The sequence below is a fragment of the Clarias gariepinus genome, chromosome 9, assembly GCF_024256425.1.
Source record: "Clarias gariepinus isolate MV-2021 ecotype Netherlands chromosome 9, CGAR_prim_01v2, whole genome shotgun sequence".
In the NCBI taxonomy this organism is placed as follows: domain Eukaryota; kingdom Metazoa; phylum Chordata; class Actinopteri; order Siluriformes; family Clariidae; genus Clarias; species Clarias gariepinus.
Genome location: NC_071108.1, coordinates 13,595,242 through 13,614,784, shown reverse-complemented (window position 1 = coordinate 13,614,784; position 19,543 = coordinate 13,595,242). Strand labels below are relative to the sequence as shown.

General features: G+C 38.1%; 2 protein-coding genes across 2 annotated transcripts in view; both read left to right on the top strand.

Annotated features, from left to right (window-relative positions):
• agbl4 (AGBL carboxypeptidase 4) overlaps positions 1–19,543 on the top strand; it is a 346,895-nt gene that overhangs the window by 259,359 nt on the left and 67,993 nt on the right. The gene's annotated exons all lie outside the window — the stretch shown is intronic.
• Positions 533–15,815, top strand: bend5 (BEN domain containing 5). The gene is made up of 6 exons (XM_053503592.1): positions 533–791; positions 1,678–1,808; positions 5,236–5,587; positions 8,564–8,712; positions 9,762–9,975; positions 10,116–15,815. Exons 1-6 carry the CDS (start codon positions 611–613, stop codon positions 10,307–10,309), a joined length of 1,221 nt encoding a protein of 406 aa, XP_053359567.1. The 5' UTR covers positions 533–610; the 3' UTR covers positions 10,310–15,815.

The following is a 19,543-nucleotide window of genomic DNA, read 5'->3' as shown; positions in this document are numbered from 1 at the left end:
TTAATGGTAAGCACTGTCACCTTGCACCTTCAGGGTCTAGGTTCGATTCCCATCTTGGTGTCTGTTTGGATAGAGTTTGCATGTTCTCCCCATGCTTGGTGGGTTTTATCCCGGTGCTCGGGTTTCTGTCCGCACACATGCTGATTGGCATTCCCAAATTGCCCGTAGTGTGTGAATGAGCATGACACCCTTTCCAGGGTATTCACTTTATCCTTTATACAGGATATTGATGATGAGTGAGTGAGTTTTTGACTTACATTGACCTATATTACATTTGACTTACAAGACTAATAAAAACTGTTATAATGGTGTTGAGATTTTTAACCTCAAGTCAACCTCTATCTTTAAGAAAAAAGAAAGAATAGGGAAAAAAAAGAAGAAGAAATATATAATAACAGCAATTAAACGCTGAAGATGATCAGTAGGGTTTACTGATCCCTGGTTTGAAGCTCTGGGTCGATTAGTTGAGTCTGGTTAAGACAGAGGGCGCTGTGCAGCAGGCGGAACTAGTCGATCCCAGAGGCATTTCCTTTTGTGTTTATATTTTTTTAATTCTTTTAGAGGGAAACTGAACTGAACCATACCCAAAGTGCTGGACCAAAGAGAAATAATGTATGCTTTTGTGAGGTTTTTGGAGGACGACACGTGCTGCGCGTTACCCGTTGCGAATGTGAGAGATTTGAGACCAGTGCACAAAAGAGATTTTGATGAGCAGAAGGTGTATGTGGTGCTCCGAGCTGAGGAGAATGGTACAGGCCAGCCGGCCAAGGCGCACGTTCTCGCTCTGGCAGGTAAGTTCACCAATACACTGCTTTCTTTTACACTCGTTTTATTTTTTTTTTCCAGACGAGAAAAAATTATTAAAATATAAACTAGAAATCCTTATGTGGTGTTGTTACGCGCTGACATTATTTCTTTTTAAAGTAACCGCCCGTGTTTGTTCAATGTGCACTTGTTTTGCTGGTTTTTATATAATTTTTTTTCATTACCATGTTACCTCAGGTATTAGCAAGCGTTTTAAATGCTTGAACGTTTTGTCGTGGCGTTGAATGAAATATACCATATTGTGCGAAGATAATAATATACAAGAGTCCGTAGGGTTACGTTATATTTGTGCGTGTATATAAATATTTATATATAGATAAATAGAGAGAGCGCAAAAGGAGAGATACGTGTGTGTATAGCTAGCTCCAGTAGCTTGAGAGTTAGCATAGGTGTTACGTAGGTTTGCAGTGTAGCTAGGTGTGTAGCTAGCCGTAATGCTAACGTTGGAGAGGTTGTGCAGAAACATGCACAAGTTCCATTTAACTCGCCTCCGGTTTAACTTCTGTTACTCAGTGAAAGAGAGAAAATAAACATTTTGGGTTAATGCACGCCATCAATCCCAACCCCATGTCTAAGGGACTGATTTAAGGTGTTTACCTGGACCTCTTCTCCTCATGTCATGCTTGTCATGCCTGTGTCAAAAGGTCGAATATTTGATGACTTCGGCATTTCAAACGTGTTTAATATATTTGTATGTCAGCATGTGTTTTATTTCATTAATTTTTTTAATCTATCTGCATCTTTACAGCATTTCTTTTCCTCTGCATGACTTTCTCAGTCCATTATTTATCTTTTGCATACATACTCCCTGTGTAAACTCCCTGCTCACTTTTTTACCCCTTCGCCCCCTAGAAAGCATCGAGGAACTGGACAACAGTATTATGCAAAAGAAGATGAAAATTCCTAAAATGACAACCAGGAATGCGGGACATGTCCTCGAGAATCACTTTGGCGACGAGAGAATGCCACTCCGACATAAAAAGGTAGAGTAACGCCAGGTAGAGGACGTCAGATGCCGTTTTAGATCCCGAACGTATGCAGCTCCTGTCTTATTTTGATGTCTGTAATGTTTTCTTGGAAACTGGAAAAGTTGGATGGATTTTTTTTATTATTAATTATAATCATTAAGAGAGGAAACATTAAGTGTTAAATCAAACCACCGCTATTCAAATCAAATTTAATAATTTTTTGTTATACACAGTACGATATGCAGTGAAATGCTTATACGACTGCCCTTGATCTTAAAAAAAATATTAATAAGTTATGGAATTAAATAAGAATGAAATATAGCAAAACTTTGCTATAGAAAGTATAACTATAGAAGATAAGAACAAAATATAAAAGATATTAAAGAAACTTGGCTATACAGTTTTTTTTTTTAAAGATTTTGCTGTACAAATATAACAAAAATATAGAAACTGTAGTGGAAATGACATAGAATTTAAATAGAACTGTCCGGGAAATGTGCAAATGTGTGTAGATGTGTCCATAAATCCACCTTAAGTGTCTATTATACTTATTATATTTAATTTTTATTACTATTATAACAGCAGTGATAATTTATAACTATTTTTTATTAGTGGAATTGTCTAGTCTGATTGGTCAAGAGAATGTTGCTTTGTTTGTTTAAACTTTGTAAAGCCTGGACAGTAGATACAGCTGAACCATAAACAGTGTTTATACTCTTTCTAATACATTAGTGTTATTACACGCAGATTTTTGAAAATCCGATCTTAACCATATCAAATCAGTATTTGATAAAGATTTGACTCCATCTGGATGCTCCCCCGCTACCTCACTGACAACCCGACGTGGAAGTTCAAATCCTCACGATCGCATGGTATGGGCTATACTGTAGATCCATGGTTAAAACAAAGCGGGGAGACAGTGAAAGAAATGGACATTATATATATATATATATATATATATATATATATATATATGTATATGTATATATATGTATATGTATATATATATATATATATATATATATATATATATGTATATATATATATATACATATATATATATATATATATATATATATATATATATATATATATATAATTTCGTAAAAAGTTATGTTGCTATGCTTTAGGAGTGCCTTTTTTTCTCTTTTGGCGCCATTCCCTCTTAAGTATTTTAAAATGGCGCCCTTGAGAGGCTGGCTTAACCGCAGTTTAAATGGACACAGTTTTGGATGGAGGACGAAGTAAAATGTCTGATAGCACTTTGGGAGGATCTATCATTACAGGCAATGCTAGAAGGAATGTACAGAAACATGGCGATATATAAGTAAATAACATGCTGCATTCAAGCCTACAGTATCGTTACCACAGCAACCAAGGTTACGATAGGTTGACAACGTGTCAGATTTGGGCTGCCAGTCTGAACAGAGCCAAATCTGTTTTGACCACTTTCAAATAACAGTGGGGACAGTCAGTAATGTTCCAGCTCAGATCTGTAAAACTAATCAAATTTGAGAGCTTAGTCTCACGGATATTCCACAGCATTATGATCGACTAAAACGTTTAAAATAATGGTTGATATTTTGATAAATGTGTGCACTGGTTAGTTTAAAATCATAGTTCTTTAATTGCTTAAAACAATGGTAACCACTTCAGTCAAGAATGGTTATGACTGACAAACCCTGGGGTTTCACTTCTACGTGCAGTAAGAATCCACACTACCGCTCAAATGTGATTTCATTCTACAACAATACTGGGGATTTTAAAACTATAAAATTAGTTAATTACGAAACAACAACAGTCAGAAAACATTTTTTTGGAGTTACCAGCCTCAAAAATCACCAATTAACAGCACCTTGGAAAAAGCCGTTATTAAGGCTTTATAGATCATGAGTAGAAGATACATCTCAACATTAACTGTTTAGTGGAAATTATTGCATGTTTTGGGTTTAGAAACAGTTTAGAAAGGAAAAAAAATAACAGGAACGTCCTTGGAGTTAGAAAGTGATCCCAAACCTTTGTGCGGTAGTGTGTGTATGTAAGATATTTTTTCTTTAGTCTGCATAGTCTCCTTTACAAGCCTCCTGACTGTCTCTGGAAAATAAACAAAAACAAAAGACACTTCATGCCATATGGCATGTCTATATGGAAGTGCCTTGGGGGTAGCACTGATAACGTAAGTCATGTAGAGGAATGTAATTTTACCATTTGTTCGACACATTCATGGCTAATAGCAGTATGTGATGACACTAATAACTGACAAAATGCTGTTTTTAAAAAAATAAATACCTAAAGTAATAAGACTGACATGAGACTTGTAGAGCAACGATTTTACACCTGTTTTTGCATTGTTTCTTCCTTCAGTCATATTTTTTTTTAAGTTAAGGTCTGGTGATTGACTCAAAAACCTTTTCCGCCTGGTGAAGACCTCTGTTGTGATAGCAGTGTTTTTGGTTGTTGTCTTCATGTATAATAAGGTTTAGTTCATAAGGTTAGTTACATTATTAGAGTAATATTAGGTGCATTCCATCTTTAAAAACACGTACATTAAGTTTTATGAATATTCTGAAATCATACTGCTGCTACCATCATCAGTTTCATCATCCATAAAGAATAGCGAGCCTCAAAGGCCAAGCCATTAAACTACCTACACTGTGCTTAACCAATGAGCTTTTTTTATGTTTTACATCACGAACAGATCCTCACTTTCGCTGCACTTTGACTGTTGAAATGACTTTGTTTGGTCTTGGTTTCTAAACTTTAGGGGCTCATCTCTGTATTTTCATGCAAAGTCTAATCTGGCTTTGAGTCTTACTGCTGATGAGCATTTGTGTCTTGTGCTATGGCATCTATAGTTCTTCTCCCATGGACAGATCTATTTTCTGTCTATTTTAAACTGTAGACTAAGACCCACTGATATACTGCTGCTGTTTTCTTTGGCCTGTTTGTTCAGTGTCTAATTGTTACTTCACCAGTGGTCCTTTCTTTATCAGGATGGCACAAGTTGTTATATTGGCCATATCCAGTGCTTGTGCAATGACTGTGATCGATTTTTAAAGGAAATTTCCCCCCATCTTTTCTTTCTCATCTTCAAAATAGCTTGCGCTTCTTTTTCAGAAAGACATCTCTCTCTCTCTTTCTCTCTCTCTCTCTCTCTCTCTGTCTCATTTTTGTTGCCAAATCACATTTTTTTATTATAATGTTATCATTATTATTATTATTATTATTATTTATGCCATTAGCCTAACTGGGCAAACCTGTGGGACAAGGAAATCCAGTCATGAAAGAATTGATCTTGCCGTTCCAATGCTTAAAGTTAGGACTGTGTGTGGTGTATTTCCTGAACTTAACATCAGGAATCCTTATAATATGCAATTTTAATTGTTTACATAGAATTTGCTCTGGATCGAGTGCCATTAAGTTGCTGTGGGTGTCTTAACAGGTGCAGTGTCAGGAACATCAGCGGGCCTCCAAAAGCCTTGCAGCTGTAGTGGCACGTCTGGAAAGAAACGCAGTGAGCTCATGCACTGAGGGTGAGGAGCTTCGTGAGGAAGAGGAGCCGGAGGAGGAAGAAGCTGTGGTGCCCCGTGTCCTTTATGAGGAGCTGGTGCACAGCTACAGGCAGCAGGAGGAGGAGGTCCGGCGGCTGCAGCAAGAGCTGGACCGAACACGTAGACAGCTGCTGCAGCAGGCGAAGAAGCTCAAGGAGCACAGTAGCCTGCTGACAGAGGTCAAGGAACTGCGGGACTTCAACCGCCGCCTGCAGGACGTGCTGCTCATGAGGCTGGGTAGCGGTGAGTTTCTCCATACAAGTATACACTATAGACGTCCTTAATACAGTCCTCTCATACTCTGTATACAGTGAGCCAGTTCTGAATGTTATACAAGAAGTGAATTATCAACAGATGGAGATTTTAAAATAGCTTTATTTTTTTAAAGCAAATTGACAAATTCAGCTAATTTATTTACTTTAAAGCATTTGTTTTTGTAAATAATCAGCTTTATTTGTTGCAAAGCAGCTGCACAAACAGCTGTTGGATTACAGACGGCTTGGTTTCTGCTCTCTACAGCAAATGCCGATCACACAATGACAACCTTTGTTTAAGGAAACAGAACATGTTCTTGGGAAAGCTCAGTCTTATCACTCGCTTTTTTACCTCTTATAAAGTTTTTGTTTTGCAAAATGAGCTGTAAAACAAACTTCACTGCCATCCCAACCATACTTGGTGTTGGCATTGTCACTTGTTTTATGTTAGGTTAGTGTTTTAAAAGTAATGCACATCATATGCTAATACTAGCCTGCTGCAAATGTACTGTAATATTAAAAAATATCATGAACTACATTAAAAGTCAAGCTTTTAGATATACATAGATTTCATTTATAGCTCTTTCACCAAGATCTTTGATGAGAATAATTAGGGGAACTAGGCCTGAGCAGTAAAATGTTGAATTGGCCAAACTATAAAATCTGTGTTTACAGCGAGATATGCTTTGGACAATTTCACTTTAACAATCTATCACATAACAAAACATCACATTCGTCTGCCAATCAGTTATTTTAAAATGGAACAATGATGAAGGCTGAAGTAAGTTACCAATGACTTAAGCCTTAGCTTAATGCTTTTTTTGTTTGTTTGTTTGTTTGTTAGTTAGTCTAAGACCCCCCAGAATAAGTAAAAAAAACTATGTGGCTCCACTCTCTGCTAACCTGACTGAACCACACCCTCGCTTTGAATTTTCCTACGAGAGGATAGACACAAATAAAAGCACACGTGTGACGAAAAATTTTGCTCAACACGTGCTGTCTTTAGGTTGACTTTTGAGAGGTTTGAGGCAGGGACATTGGCTGATGTCTCCATTTCTCTGCCAGGGTTATTGCAGAACGTCTAAACAGCAATCTACCTCCGTGCATAGGTACGATTGCCTTCATATCTGATTCGATCTGTGCCTAAATATGCTCTCATTCTCGAGACCACCTTTTTTCAGTGGACTCCGTTTTTCTAAGTGTGGAACAGTTAAAAATGACCCGGAAACAGTCTGATATAAAAAAAAAACGCCCTACAAAGTAACAGCATACAAAGTAATGTACAGTAAAGCATGAGTAACAGACGGATCTCAATGACCATTTAGTTACAGTAGATGTGTCCAGACTTCTGACTGGTACTGTATATTATTTTAATAGATTGCAAGTGTCCTTGAGCTCTGGAAAGGTGCTATATAAATAAAAATTATTACTATTATTATTATTATTATTATTAAATTGCATTCATAGCATCACATTGGGCTGAGCTTCAAGCAAACCCAAATGCAAAACAATAAATGTAAACACAAAAAAAAATTTGTAAATGCATTATCCAAATCTTATTCTTCAGTTTGTGTTTATGGTTCAGTCTTTGTGTTTGCAAAACTGAGCCTCTTTTTTACATGGGGGAGCGGCTTAGTGGGCTTAGGGCTTAGACTGGACCAGGGTCGAAGGTGACGTCGCTGCAGACCGGCGTTGCATGTAGAATTCAGTTTACCTGCGTCCCCTTCAGTATGAGCGGGTAGTTCATCCATTTATCTATTTACTTAGTTCATTCATCATTCCATGTATTAGGTTTTAGCTTTATTATTACATGGGGTACATTTCATAGTGTTTGGTAATAGTTTGCAAATAAATACAGACTTTAAAGTGTAGAATGTATTGTCGGAGGTTTTACAGCTTGTCATTAGTCAGAAATCCTTCTCCCTGTTGTCAGAGTCCCTTACTTTAGAGTGTAATGAACTCTGTTTCTTCAAGCTTCCTCATTCTAGTGGCATTATAACATTACGTATTGTGATAAATTTTGATATTGATCAATATGGATTTTTTTTTTAAATAAAAAAAGGTTGCGTGATCATATTTTGTACCATACAGTATTGCGCAGCCCTATTAAGAACTCTGAAATCAGTTTACTGGCACCATTACTCAACCATTTATGTTGATTAAAAGTTCTGACTGTTCAGCAACGTCCTGATCTCGACCTGCCTCTCAAAATCATTTGTCACTTTAAATAGTGCCGAGTATCCAAAAGAAGACACTTGAAGGTGAGCACAAATTTGGTTCAGACTCCTACAATTGGTTAGTGTTTCTCTGACAGGGGAAGGAGTAATGCCACCCCATACTTACTGTTATTAATCCATCTTGGACTCCTGACTGAAGGTGGCTGTGATGCTGTCAGGATTTAAACTCGTAAGCTCCTGGTGATCTGGCAAAGGTTTTTCCGTTACATGGTTTTATTTTATTTATTTATTTTATAATTTAAAGTATATTTGTTCTGTTACACAAAATATTTATGTTACTTATTTATGTTTGTTTGTGGTTTTATATTTGCTCCTTAAAATTGAATTGGTTGCAAACCATGCAAATATCTCTCCTACTGGTTGCGTAAAAAAAAACGCCAGGCCAGCTGTGTGTTTGTGTGTGTTTGTGTTTTCCTGGCCTGATTAAATTGGGGTCAGGAATGCAGTAAACTGACCATTATTAAACTTGCCACTTTGGAGCTTAGCATGGCTGGCCACCAAGCCTGCTTACGGAGCTAAAATATCCAGACTGTCGCAGGGCACGGGGGTGGGGAGGTATGGGGGAGGCCTTTTTAGGCAGCCTACCAGTGTGTCTCTGCACATGGGGGTTTTTCTGTGAAATATTTTCTTATGCTTTTCCTTTGTTTTATTTCACACTTTACACTCTGCCAGTATATTAAATAAGATGTATTTAATTGACTTGTGGTTAAATGCGTTCCTGCTCACAGAGCCAATGCACGATAACGGCACTCAGACAATCAAACCTGAGGTGGTGGAACCAATACCTGAACCACAGGAAATGTGCAGAGAGGAGGCCAACACTAGCTCCACCCACTCCCCTTCCCCGAGGACCGTCTACACCTTCAGTGATGGAAAAGTAAGTGTGTGTATGTGTACAAAGTGAAAAAGGGACGCTTACTTTTGCATCGCTTTGAAGCTGATCACACACTTTTTTTTTTTTTTTTTTTTACTTTTTTTTTGACTCATTGCTTTGGGGCTGTGTAGTCTTTTGTTCAGGCTTTTTAGTTTTCTCTAATTGGCTATGAATCTTTTGTCCCAGTAGGCATTTTAAGCAGAACATTTACTGTGCTATTTCTCAGCTATGCAGCTTAGCAGACATTCAACGAGTGTTCACCCTTATTCCTTCTTTCTCTGACTCAGATCAAGCATGAAGAGCAAAAACAAATTAGGCCTTACACACCCGCACATTGCCCATATTAATTATTTGTACCACAGGAGCCGTCTTGAGTGACGGCTAGCCAGAGAACACAAATCTCCTCTAAAAGCAGGGAAAAAAGCATGTCTGCTGGCCGGCAGCCTAAAGCACATTAGTTACTTTAGGGGAAAGGCCTCTGGAAGCCAGCCTAAAGACTTCTCAGAGTGACAATCCTCCTGATGGTTTGCTTGGCATCGTCTTCCACAATGTAACTTAAAAGTCGACACTCTGGTCTGGTGTCTGTCAAAACATGTTATTCTGCCTGGCAACGCCTTCATTCCTGAATATATTTATGAAACGTATCTACCACAGTTTCTTGTTAAATTATGTCCTGGGGGATGGGTGGGGCGGAGAAGACTGCTGTATATGATCATTGTAAAATCAGATGCACAGGTATGTCATGCCTTACATGATTATTTACTCCCTTGTGCCTTTTTCCGTATTACAGCCTTGACTTGGAATAGACTTAACTGCAATTATGTGTTGTGAATCTACATAAAATCAGCCATAATGTTAATGTGTGGGATTTGGTTTGAAGGTGTCATGAAATCCCATCACAGGTGGAGAACAGTTTCGATTTGTGGTGTGATAAAACCAAAGTCACTGCTCATCACTCTGAGAAGAGTATCTACACCAGTGCGTGTGAGGATACTTTATCAACATAGACTGATTCAGTGTTTGGATGTGTGTTTTTTTTTTCTTTTATCTAGGTACACCTGGGTGGTGGTATTTGGGTAGAGGAGGAGAAGTGGCATCAGCTGCAGCGTACACAGGGTGACTCCAAATTCACCAAAAACCTGGCTGTAATGATCTGGGGCACAGAGACGCTGAAAAACCGCAGTGTCACCGGTGTTGCGACAAAGAAGAAAAAGGACGCTCTGCCTAAGCCACCTCTCTCACCAAGCAAACTCAAAATCGTACGAGGTACATAAACAGTACACCGTCATATGCTCTTAAAAGGTGGAATGAATGGGTTTTTAAAGCATGTGTGTTCATGATTTTTTTTTTAACTGAGAACGTTGCATTTGAAAAAAATCCAGCCCTAATATACGTTTTCTTTCCAGAGTGTCTGTATGACCGTGTGTCTCAGGAAACAGCCGACAGTGCTGAGATCACTCAGCGACTATCCAAAGTGAACAAATACATCTGTGAAAAGATAATGGATATTAACAAATCCATCAAGAACGAGGAGAGGAGGGAGTCCAAGCTCCTCATCCGGCAGACGGTAAAGATGGAGAACTTGTATGACGGCATGTAGGACCTGCAATGTTCACGTCTTAGACTGCTGCTGCGAAAAAGAGGTTATACGTGATCACCTGCGCTGCCATTTTGGATTTTCACTGAAGCCTACAGCGAGGCCTTTGTTTCTTTAAAAATAAAAAAGGAGATAGAAAGTAAACAGTTTGTTACCCCATAACACCTCAGAGGCCGTAAGACAGCTTTACTCACAATCCACATAGCCTACCATGAAATGAATGAAGTGTGTTGGTTTATGTGCTGTGACTAAACGGTGGCTTTGGTTAAACTGAGGATTATAAGGTTGAATTGTAGAATATTGAGGTTAGGGGTATATGGATATCAATCAGTCATTGTTTTTGGAAAGGAGAGATCCTTTAAATCACGGTAGATAATAATGTGTAAGGCACATCAGCTTGTGTTCTGTGTCAGAACATGTCCTAATGTCTAAGTCAGGAATAAAGACTTTTCTTAAAGAGAATTGTTTTGTTTTAACGAAAAAATTGTTATTTAAACCATGAATGCTGTGGTTGAGTATGGAAACTTAGAGAACGTTGCTCTCCTCGTGTGTCTGTTGTTGATGTGAGAGACGTTTAAAAAAAAAAAATGCACCTTTGAACAGGGTTTGCTCCTGCAGTGTCTTATAAATGGAAAAAAAATCAGTTGATTAATTGATCCCTCAATGGTTAGAACCATTATAATCGGTTTCTTCTTGTTCTCGATATATATTGCGTAGTTGTAAGTTCAGCGGTTTCCTTCAGTCAGATTCCATGACGGTGCTAATGACACGGTGTGTTTTCAGACGGTCCCTTTGTTTGTTTCTCAGCAGAGCAGTCACTGAGGTTCGAGGTTACATTTCTAAATTCACATTTAACGTAAATATGTTTACATATCAGCAAACTTGCTGAGTGTCGTCTCTTTTTGTTTTTTGTTGTTGTTGTTTTTAACATGATGTATCTGAACCTTTCACAAATAAATGGATGCAGCATCTTATGTAACTGTGATTTCAAGTTCCACAGGGGATTATAGAGTTTATTGATGATGTATTTGTTGTTTAGATCCATTAATATAGTTAGGTTGAGGAGCTGGGCAGGGATTTTACACTTTTGATATGGCAATCACTTGGAACTATCGTGTGTTTTTATAGCAAGCTGTGATTGTAATATGAGCCGATTTTGCTTAACCTGAACTTTGGTGGTGTGTGTGAGTGTGGTAAAATGGCAGAATCGTGTTGGTGGATGTGGGTAAAGCTGTCAACAGTGCTTGGTGTTACACTTGTTGTTTTTTTTATTTTTGTGCATGTTTTTCTTCTTCACCAAAACCACCAAACTGCACCCCAGAGGATGACTGGGTCCTCTGAACCCCCCGCCCCTCTCCCAGAGGAGAAATTAAAGGGGGTGATTTTTAAAGTGACAACTTCCAGTGAATCATAACCCCCTTTTTGTTCCCCCGTTCATTCATTTCTCATATCTTTTTGCATTTCACAGAATGGTTCATGTGGCTGTGCATTCAAAAGGCCTCCTTGCCGCGGGTTTGAGTTCTTAACTGTGATGGCATACTGCTAACTGTGAATCAACCTCGAATCTGCCTCTCAGCCCTTTTTGTCTCATCACTTTTTCAGTCCAGTCGCTCTTATCAAATACATGTACATAATTTTAGTTAATGGATTTTTCTAGGGGAGAGATTTTATTGTATATTTGGACATATTCAGATCTTAATGATCTATATACAGGCTGCACCTTATTCTGCTTAGTCTTCTCATTTGAAACAAGTAATCATCACATATCCATATGATTCCATCCTTTTCCCCCTCCATGCCTGTTCATGCCTAGTTTTTTACTTTTCTTTCTAGTCTTCGCTTTGCTTGTCACAAATGCATTATCTCTTAATGGAACGCTGTCAAAGAAGCAAACTCTATTTAAATTATAATAGCTAATTTAGCCGCGTCAATTACCACAGTGCTCCTACTAGCACGTCACCGTGAGCCATTTGTAAAGGAGCATCATTTCACTTTTAGTTCTGTTTTCTGGAAGTGTGATCATAATTGAAACAGATGTAGTCACCATATACGACAGCACTTTAATCGTAAGAAAGGCCATGTCATAATGATGGGCGAATATAAAACTTAATGGTAATATTAAGAGGGTTTTTTTCCTCCCTAAAAGGCGAATCAGAAAACTTAGCACTTTTTTTCCCAACTCCAAAGTTGAAATACATCCCATTTATGCTTCATAGCTAGGTCTGTGTAAGAAAATTTTACTTTCATTGTAACTTACCTCTAATATGTTGGTGTAATAATGACAGACTAGACAGTTATTGTATAGTTTATGGTTTTCTGTGAACTTTTTCTCTAAGTGTCATGTGCTTATGTGCTATATACCGCCCCACTAACTGAAAAAAAAAAATATATATATATATATATATATAAATATATGCTATATATAATAGTGGATCTGTGGGTACACTGGAAAACACCAGCTTTAATTCAGGCTGGCGTTGAATGATAGCCAAAAGAAACTGACAATCCTCATGGTCATCCTTTTCATATTGAGATTTGTCAGCTGTAACGTTGCCTTGAACAGCAGTAATTCCTCTTCGATAGCCGCTCTCTCCAGGTGACCAGCTTTCACATGCAATATGGCCGATAAACGTGACGTCCCTTCAGTTGTGAACCCTAGCAGGGAAAATTGTGACTGTGAATTGTAAAAAATGTGCTATATATTGCCATGAGAAACTGTATTCATAAGATGTTTAATAGTTCCAAAAGCAAACCGGTACACCTCTCTGAGATAACGGTCCTTTGGTCCGCACTAGTGAACTTCACCCGTCGTCGTGTTCGTGTCCATGCTTTAGAGTGACATCACTGCGGTGCTTAAGCTTTGAGCTCCTTAGCTCCATAAAGGTCCAAAACAATTTGGATGCCAAGAAGAGCAGTATAAAGTGACTATGTGGAACTAATACTTTGGGAAATGTTTTCTTTTGATGTATCTTTTTATCTTCTTTTTATTTTATTTTATTTTTTTAGAGTTTTTATGCTATATGTGAATGTGTGTAGGTGTTGGGTAACCTAAAGCTCCCCAGGTGGTGGATTTAATATAAGCCAAAGTGGAATAGTGATCGTTCAGCTTGATATGAACTTGCACACAGTAGGCCCATGCCAAGGTCCAGAGTCATCCAAGCTTTAAAAAAAAAAAAAAGAAAAGGAAGAGGCTAAATATACTTTTTGTTCAAAAGAAATCTTTCAGTATATTAGGTTTTGTTTTACTCAAGATTTTATTTAGCGTATTTTAGTGCTGTTATGCTTAATTTCATATTAGAAGTGCATTAAGCTTTCAGTGGTGCGTATTGTTCTTTCAAGCTTTTTTTTTTTTTCTTTCATTTAATCATTTATAGTTTTTTGCTATGATTTTGGTTGTGATGCCAAAAAATGGAAACAGGGAAAATGGTTTAAAATATAGAGAGCCGGGGGGGGAAAGAGAGAGAAAGAGATTAATCTATGTATGTAGAGTAGTAAGGATTTGGCCTCCATTTTAAAGTCACATACACAGATAATGAGTGAAATGCTGAGGACCCATCAAACATAGACAAAGCTGCCCAGTCCTCCACTCAAGCTCTTCCTGCCAGCACCATGTCACAACTTCCTATTCAGTCTAATCCTAGCAGGTTACAGGTCTCAGCCAATGCCGCCGTTATTCAGGGCCAAGCTCAGAGCAGTTCATTTGCAGCTCAGCTTTACCATGTTTTAACAAAAAAGAAAGTATTTTTATAAAATCAGGAACAAGGAGATTTGTGGCAGTAATGAAATGTGTACTATCTGAATCCTACCTCATGGCTTATCATGTCACTTTAGTTGTGTGCTCCATTCATAGCACCTCACTCGACACGGGCACAGATTTGTAAATAAAACGATCTGTATTGTAGATTTTTAAACTCGTATAGCTGATTTTGCTTTTTTTTAATGGTATATATTCAATATGGACCTCCTTTAAGTCTGCCTGGTTTGTATAGGAGCGAGTCTTTTCCTTTCTGATTCTGTAGTGCTGTCGGTGTCCTTTGTCTTGTAATTCTATGATGTCGTTGTTATTTTCCTTTCTGCGTGTTTTGTATATATATTTTTTTTCTCTCTGGTTGATGGTGCTAACAGCACACGTGTCATTTACCTCAGATGGTGCTACTTTTTTACTGTGGTGGATGTCAGTCAGTGTCACATGATCAAAAACCAGTAGTTTTCTTTTTATTTGATATCAAACAAGATCAGGACAGATGCGTCCTGCTAATCACACCAGACACGCCGTAACGTTTTTAGTTAGAAAAGGTTTGTTCAACAGGAGTAAATGGATCACTGTTTAACAGTGTGTGTGTGTAGTTTCATTAAAAGCGAAATAAAATGCTGTAGGGAGCTAAGTAATCCCTGCAGTCGATCTACCAGAAAGGTACTGGGCAGTGTACCACGGTCCTCAGCAATGAACTTATCCAGCTCCACTGTAGTTACCATAAAAAAACTGCAAGAAATTATATATTTAGAAAATATTTTAGATATTGTAATACAGTACAGTGTATTTTAAAAGTTTATATAACTTGCCAAAGTGTTTTTTCTCCCAAAGACAGTTTATCTGCAACATCTGTTAAAATAATCAAATATTTGATGGCAAAATTATCAAATTATTAAATCTCTATGAATAAAACTGCTAGATTTTTGTAAATGTTCTTTTTATTACCTGCCTTTTTTTTCTATCTCTTTAAAAATTATTATTTCTTCCTTTACATTTATTTATGAGGATTTATTTTTGTTTTTTTCCTCGCCATTGTTTAAATTTGTTGGTTTTACATATCGGTGGTATGACTGAAATGTGTCCTGAACAACCTCAGAACTAGAATACACTCATTATCTGGAATCAGCTGTGTTGCATTTAAATCTGTCCTTTCATTTCATCTTTCATGTTCTTTGTTCTTGCTGCTGAATAATATCTAGAAATCTATGTATATGTACTTACCTATATTTTTCAGAATCAATAGAGAATGTCTTCTAAATACAACTGTGAAAACCCTTTCTTTGAGTGGCAGGTGTTGTGGGTGTGGTGATTTTTACACACACTGTGCTTTTGTCTGGATCATCTCTTTAGATGGAGAAGCGCACATGCTCGATGTTTTAACCTTTGGGTTAAAGTTCCTGTAAAAATCCAGACGAGGGCTGGCAGGTCTGCCTGGTTTCTTGAACCTAGACTGAAGTTCGGTTCCTGCTTTTTTACAACACGCACGTAGTTTTGGCAAAGAATCTGTGTAAAAGTTTGGTCTGTAACAGTAGGCTACAGTTGGGTGTAGTAAACCAGGCAGTCCTGTTTAGCTTCCTGCTGGGTTTGCAGAGAAGACCTGAAAAGCGAAGCATTTTCTCACTGACCGCTCTCACTCCTCTCTGGTGCGCAGCTGCTATAGTTGGCCAGCATCAGTTTATTGTGTATGTGCTGCAGTCCAAGTACTCTTGTTCTATGTACAGATCAACAAAATAAATTCAGACTTTTATTCTACAATTACCAGACCCCTGTTTTCATTTTTGCCATTTGCTTTTCTGAGTATATTTTCATCTTGCTGTATAAACTAAATTTCTCAGATGATTTAAAAGGCAAGGAAAAAAGTCATTAACATTTAAAAGTTAAAAGCCGTTGAGATCTAAATAATGAAATGTAAATAAAATCGAATGCAAGGCGCTGAAATATAATAGATTGAAAACTTCACACATCTGCATTTGTTTTTGTTTTTCATTTACTATATATTTTTTTGAAGTTTTGTTTAAATGTTAAAGAATTAACATATTATTTACCATAGGAAGGAAAAACCATTCACCCACTGGCCACTTTATTAATTACACCTGTTTAACTGCTTTGTGAAATTTGGATGGTAGAGTCAGAATTTGGCATAAAGAACATAAAAGCATGGATCCGTCCTGTCAGTGATTCAGGCTGGCGGTGGTGGTGTAATGGACAGGGGCGTATTTTCTTGACACACTTTTCCAGTTATAAAAAATATCCTAAGCTCGGTTAATTTATGGTAAAATACTGAATTAAATAATAAATAGTATGAATTATTGTTTCTCTATTCTGTTACAATGTTACAAATTCAGAGCTGGGATGGACACACCACGTCAGCTTTATGATCTTTCACCAATATGTTCAATATCTCGTCCACAAAATTTTTACTTTATTGAGAATATTAAACTGCATGTGAGATGCTATCAGACAGCTCTCGCTTTGTTGTCTTATTTGGTGTGTATCATCTGCTGGATCAGTTCTTGCTCCATTCTGTGGCTTTGACTTTGAATTGGATACACACAGCCGGTGATGAGCGAGAGGGTGTGTGTTTGATGTGTGGAGCAGTGTGAGCGCGCTCGGGATTAAAAGCTAGATTGATCGGAGTGTCAAAAAGAGATAAGCACACTGGTCTGTCTGATTTATTAGGGAGGCAGGGAGTTAATATCAGAACACCCAGCTGTGTTCTCACACACACACACGCATACACACACACAAAATGTTCCTTTTATTGTATGCCACTAAAATCCATTGTAATATCAAAATAGCTGTTATATAAGATGATTAAATCACAAGACAAAAAGAGTTGCGTGCTATGATCTGTTTGGATTCTTTTTTTATGAGTTGTTATGGATGCTTTTATTAATTCCTTCTTTTCCATTTTCATTATTCGCCATGGCAACAGTGCCTGCGGGCTTACGGATGCATATGTAAAAATAAATGTGTTTCTATACAATATGGCGTTTCTACTTGGCCCAAGTTTTCTCATCGTTCTGTCTGTGCCCAAGGGGACTGCTGAATGTCATTAGCGCTAACAGTGTCCACATGGCGGTAATGTATTGCAGTGAGGGATATTGACAGGGAGATGATTCAGTGTAGTAATGATGGATGAAGCCGGCGCTCTGGGCCAGCACACACAGGGCCATACGTGCTCACGAAAGAGGGGAAGAGAGAGAGAGAGAGAGCGCACTGTTCCTCTGCAGCCTCGCCACTGCGTCTATTTCTTCTAGTTTACTCTAAAGTGCTTTTAAGCGCTTCTGGAGAAGTGTTGTTTTCTTTTTCGGCCTTGAAAATCCCCAAAGTTTTATTCGCAGCACTTTCTATTACACTGATTTAATAGCATTGTTTCTTGCCTGTAGAAACCTATTATTTTTTGACATCCAGTACAATCCTGAACGATTAAATTGGTAGGGAAAAAATGGCAAGGAAACTTCTCTTCCTCACTGCTGAACGATGCGCCAGTCAATCAGAGTGCGGCTACATCGACTCGTGTCTTTATGTGCATTAAAAAGAGGCATACAGTCATTACCTTCCCCTGAGGTGCTGGGATTAGGTGTGCGATGTGTTATAATACAATCGGATACGATTATCACGGAATGAGATAGGAGGGTTTTTGCAGACTATTACTGTTAACTGCTGGGGGGAAGGGAAAAAAAAAACTTTTTAGCTGGAACTTCCCCAGGGTCTGCGAATATCGTGTCCCGTGAAAGAAGAAAAGTGGTAACGGAGAAGAGCAGTAAAACACTGTGCCTGTGATCCGATGCAGCCAGATGTGCCGAACACATAGCTTTTGCCAGGAGTCAGCTACTGAGAGTTTCATGTATCCTCTGGCTAGGTTTAGGTTCAGGTTTGTTGTCTTGCTCGCATCATTCTCATGCTGTAGATATGTTTAATTGGACGTCTGAAAAGATATAAAGAGAGAGAGATAAAGATAGAGAGAGAGCATTATAAACTGTTGGACTTTTCCGTAGTACTAATGCATTTATGCTTATGTGCATTCTTGCAGTAAAGCAAACACGCCGCTTAATGCGAGACTACATCATAAGAAGGTACAATCCGATTCATACGTCTGAAATTTATACATGAAAATCCAACGGCAACGTAATATGTTTTTCTGCTTGAAAGCTCTCCTGAAATTTCCACGTACTGTAATGTTCACAAAACCAATCCAATGTTTTCCTCAAAGATCGATATATTTCTGAGTATAAAGCTAGGGCCGTACATCTGTAATTCTTTACCGTGGCTCGTCCGAGTCCTCTTTTGTGCTTGCAATTATCTCTTAAGGAAGGTCATTCACACTCAGGCCGGTAAAATGCCATTAACCTGTTCGCAGACTTGACAGCGTGGCTGCTCCTTTGTCCTCAGAACTAATCAATGAGAGAAATCTGCTCAGGTTAAATTGTGTTTTTTTTTTTTATGGCTATGGTATATTGATGTGAGCGCATTGATTCGGTCTGGCTCTTGGTGTGAAACAGCTTAAATACTTACTTTTAAAGAGAAGTAGAGAAGCTAATGGAGGAAAAAGGCTGTATTTTTTTTTTTATTCTGATTAACTCTGTGCTTTTCCTCTAAACTCTGGCTGTTCCATCATGAAATGCTAAGAACGCACTAAGGAATATGCTTTTAAGTCATTAAACTGAAGCATTTACGATCTTCTCCATCAAAGCCTTACATCTGTGCTCTTTATTATTCTGATTCATGTCCTCCAACTCATCATATATAGTACTGTAGGTTTGTATAGATCACTTTATGTAGGAGGGTCTGGGGTTTGAGCTGAGGGTTGTGGAGCTTTACAAGTCCTCCTCATGCCTGTGTGGGATTCCTCTGGGTTCTCCGGCTCCTCTCACCTTCCCAAAACATGACACTAGGTGTGTATGTGTGGGTGCGTGGTATCACATCCTGGGATCAGCTCTGGATCCAGAGTGGGATTTTCAGGGTATATCTTGTGTGATCACATGTTGTTCTTGGAGATCCCAAGTATCAAGAGTAATAAAAAAAGTAATTCAAGACTCAGTAACTAATGCAATAAAAGCAGGAAGTGGTGTTCATAGAAAACACAATGATTGTGAACACAGCGAATCTCCATTCACCTCAGTGTCAAGATCAGGAGTGAAAATGACTAACGAACTGAATATTGTGTGTATCATCCATGATACAGTCCTATAGTTTTCTATCAGACCTCGTTGTGCTCTCGTGCTTGTATTCACCCTGACTGATTGAGCTGTGTTACATGCTGATATATTTGTCCATATTAAAATGAACTGTAGAGGAAATGGGTTTGCAGGCTGATCTATCCCCTCTCTCTCTCTCTCTCTCTCTCTCATTCTCGCTCCGTCTGTGTGCAACAGAAGGCTTTTTAAATGACTTCGATTAATGCAGAATGCTGCCTCAATTAAAAAATCCAAAGCTATCATGAATTTTTCATACTCAAACCGTTTAAGCTAATTATGGCA

What these genes read in the sequence shown, in the direction of transcription:
- bend5 (XM_053503592.1), top strand. Translation starts at nt 611, where the DNA reads ATGTATGCTTTTGTGAGGTTTTTGGAGGACGACACGTGCTGCGCGTTA. An exon ending in GCTCATGAGGCTGGGTAGCG is followed by an intron (nt 5,588 to 8,563) that starts GTGAGTTTCTCC and finishes TCCTGCTCACAG; the next exon opens with AGCCAATGCACGATAACGGC. An exon ending in ACACCTTCAGTGATGGAAAA is followed by an intron (nt 8,713 to 9,761) that starts GTAAGTGTGTGT and finishes TCTTTTATCTAG; the next exon opens with GTACACCTGGGTGGTGGTAT.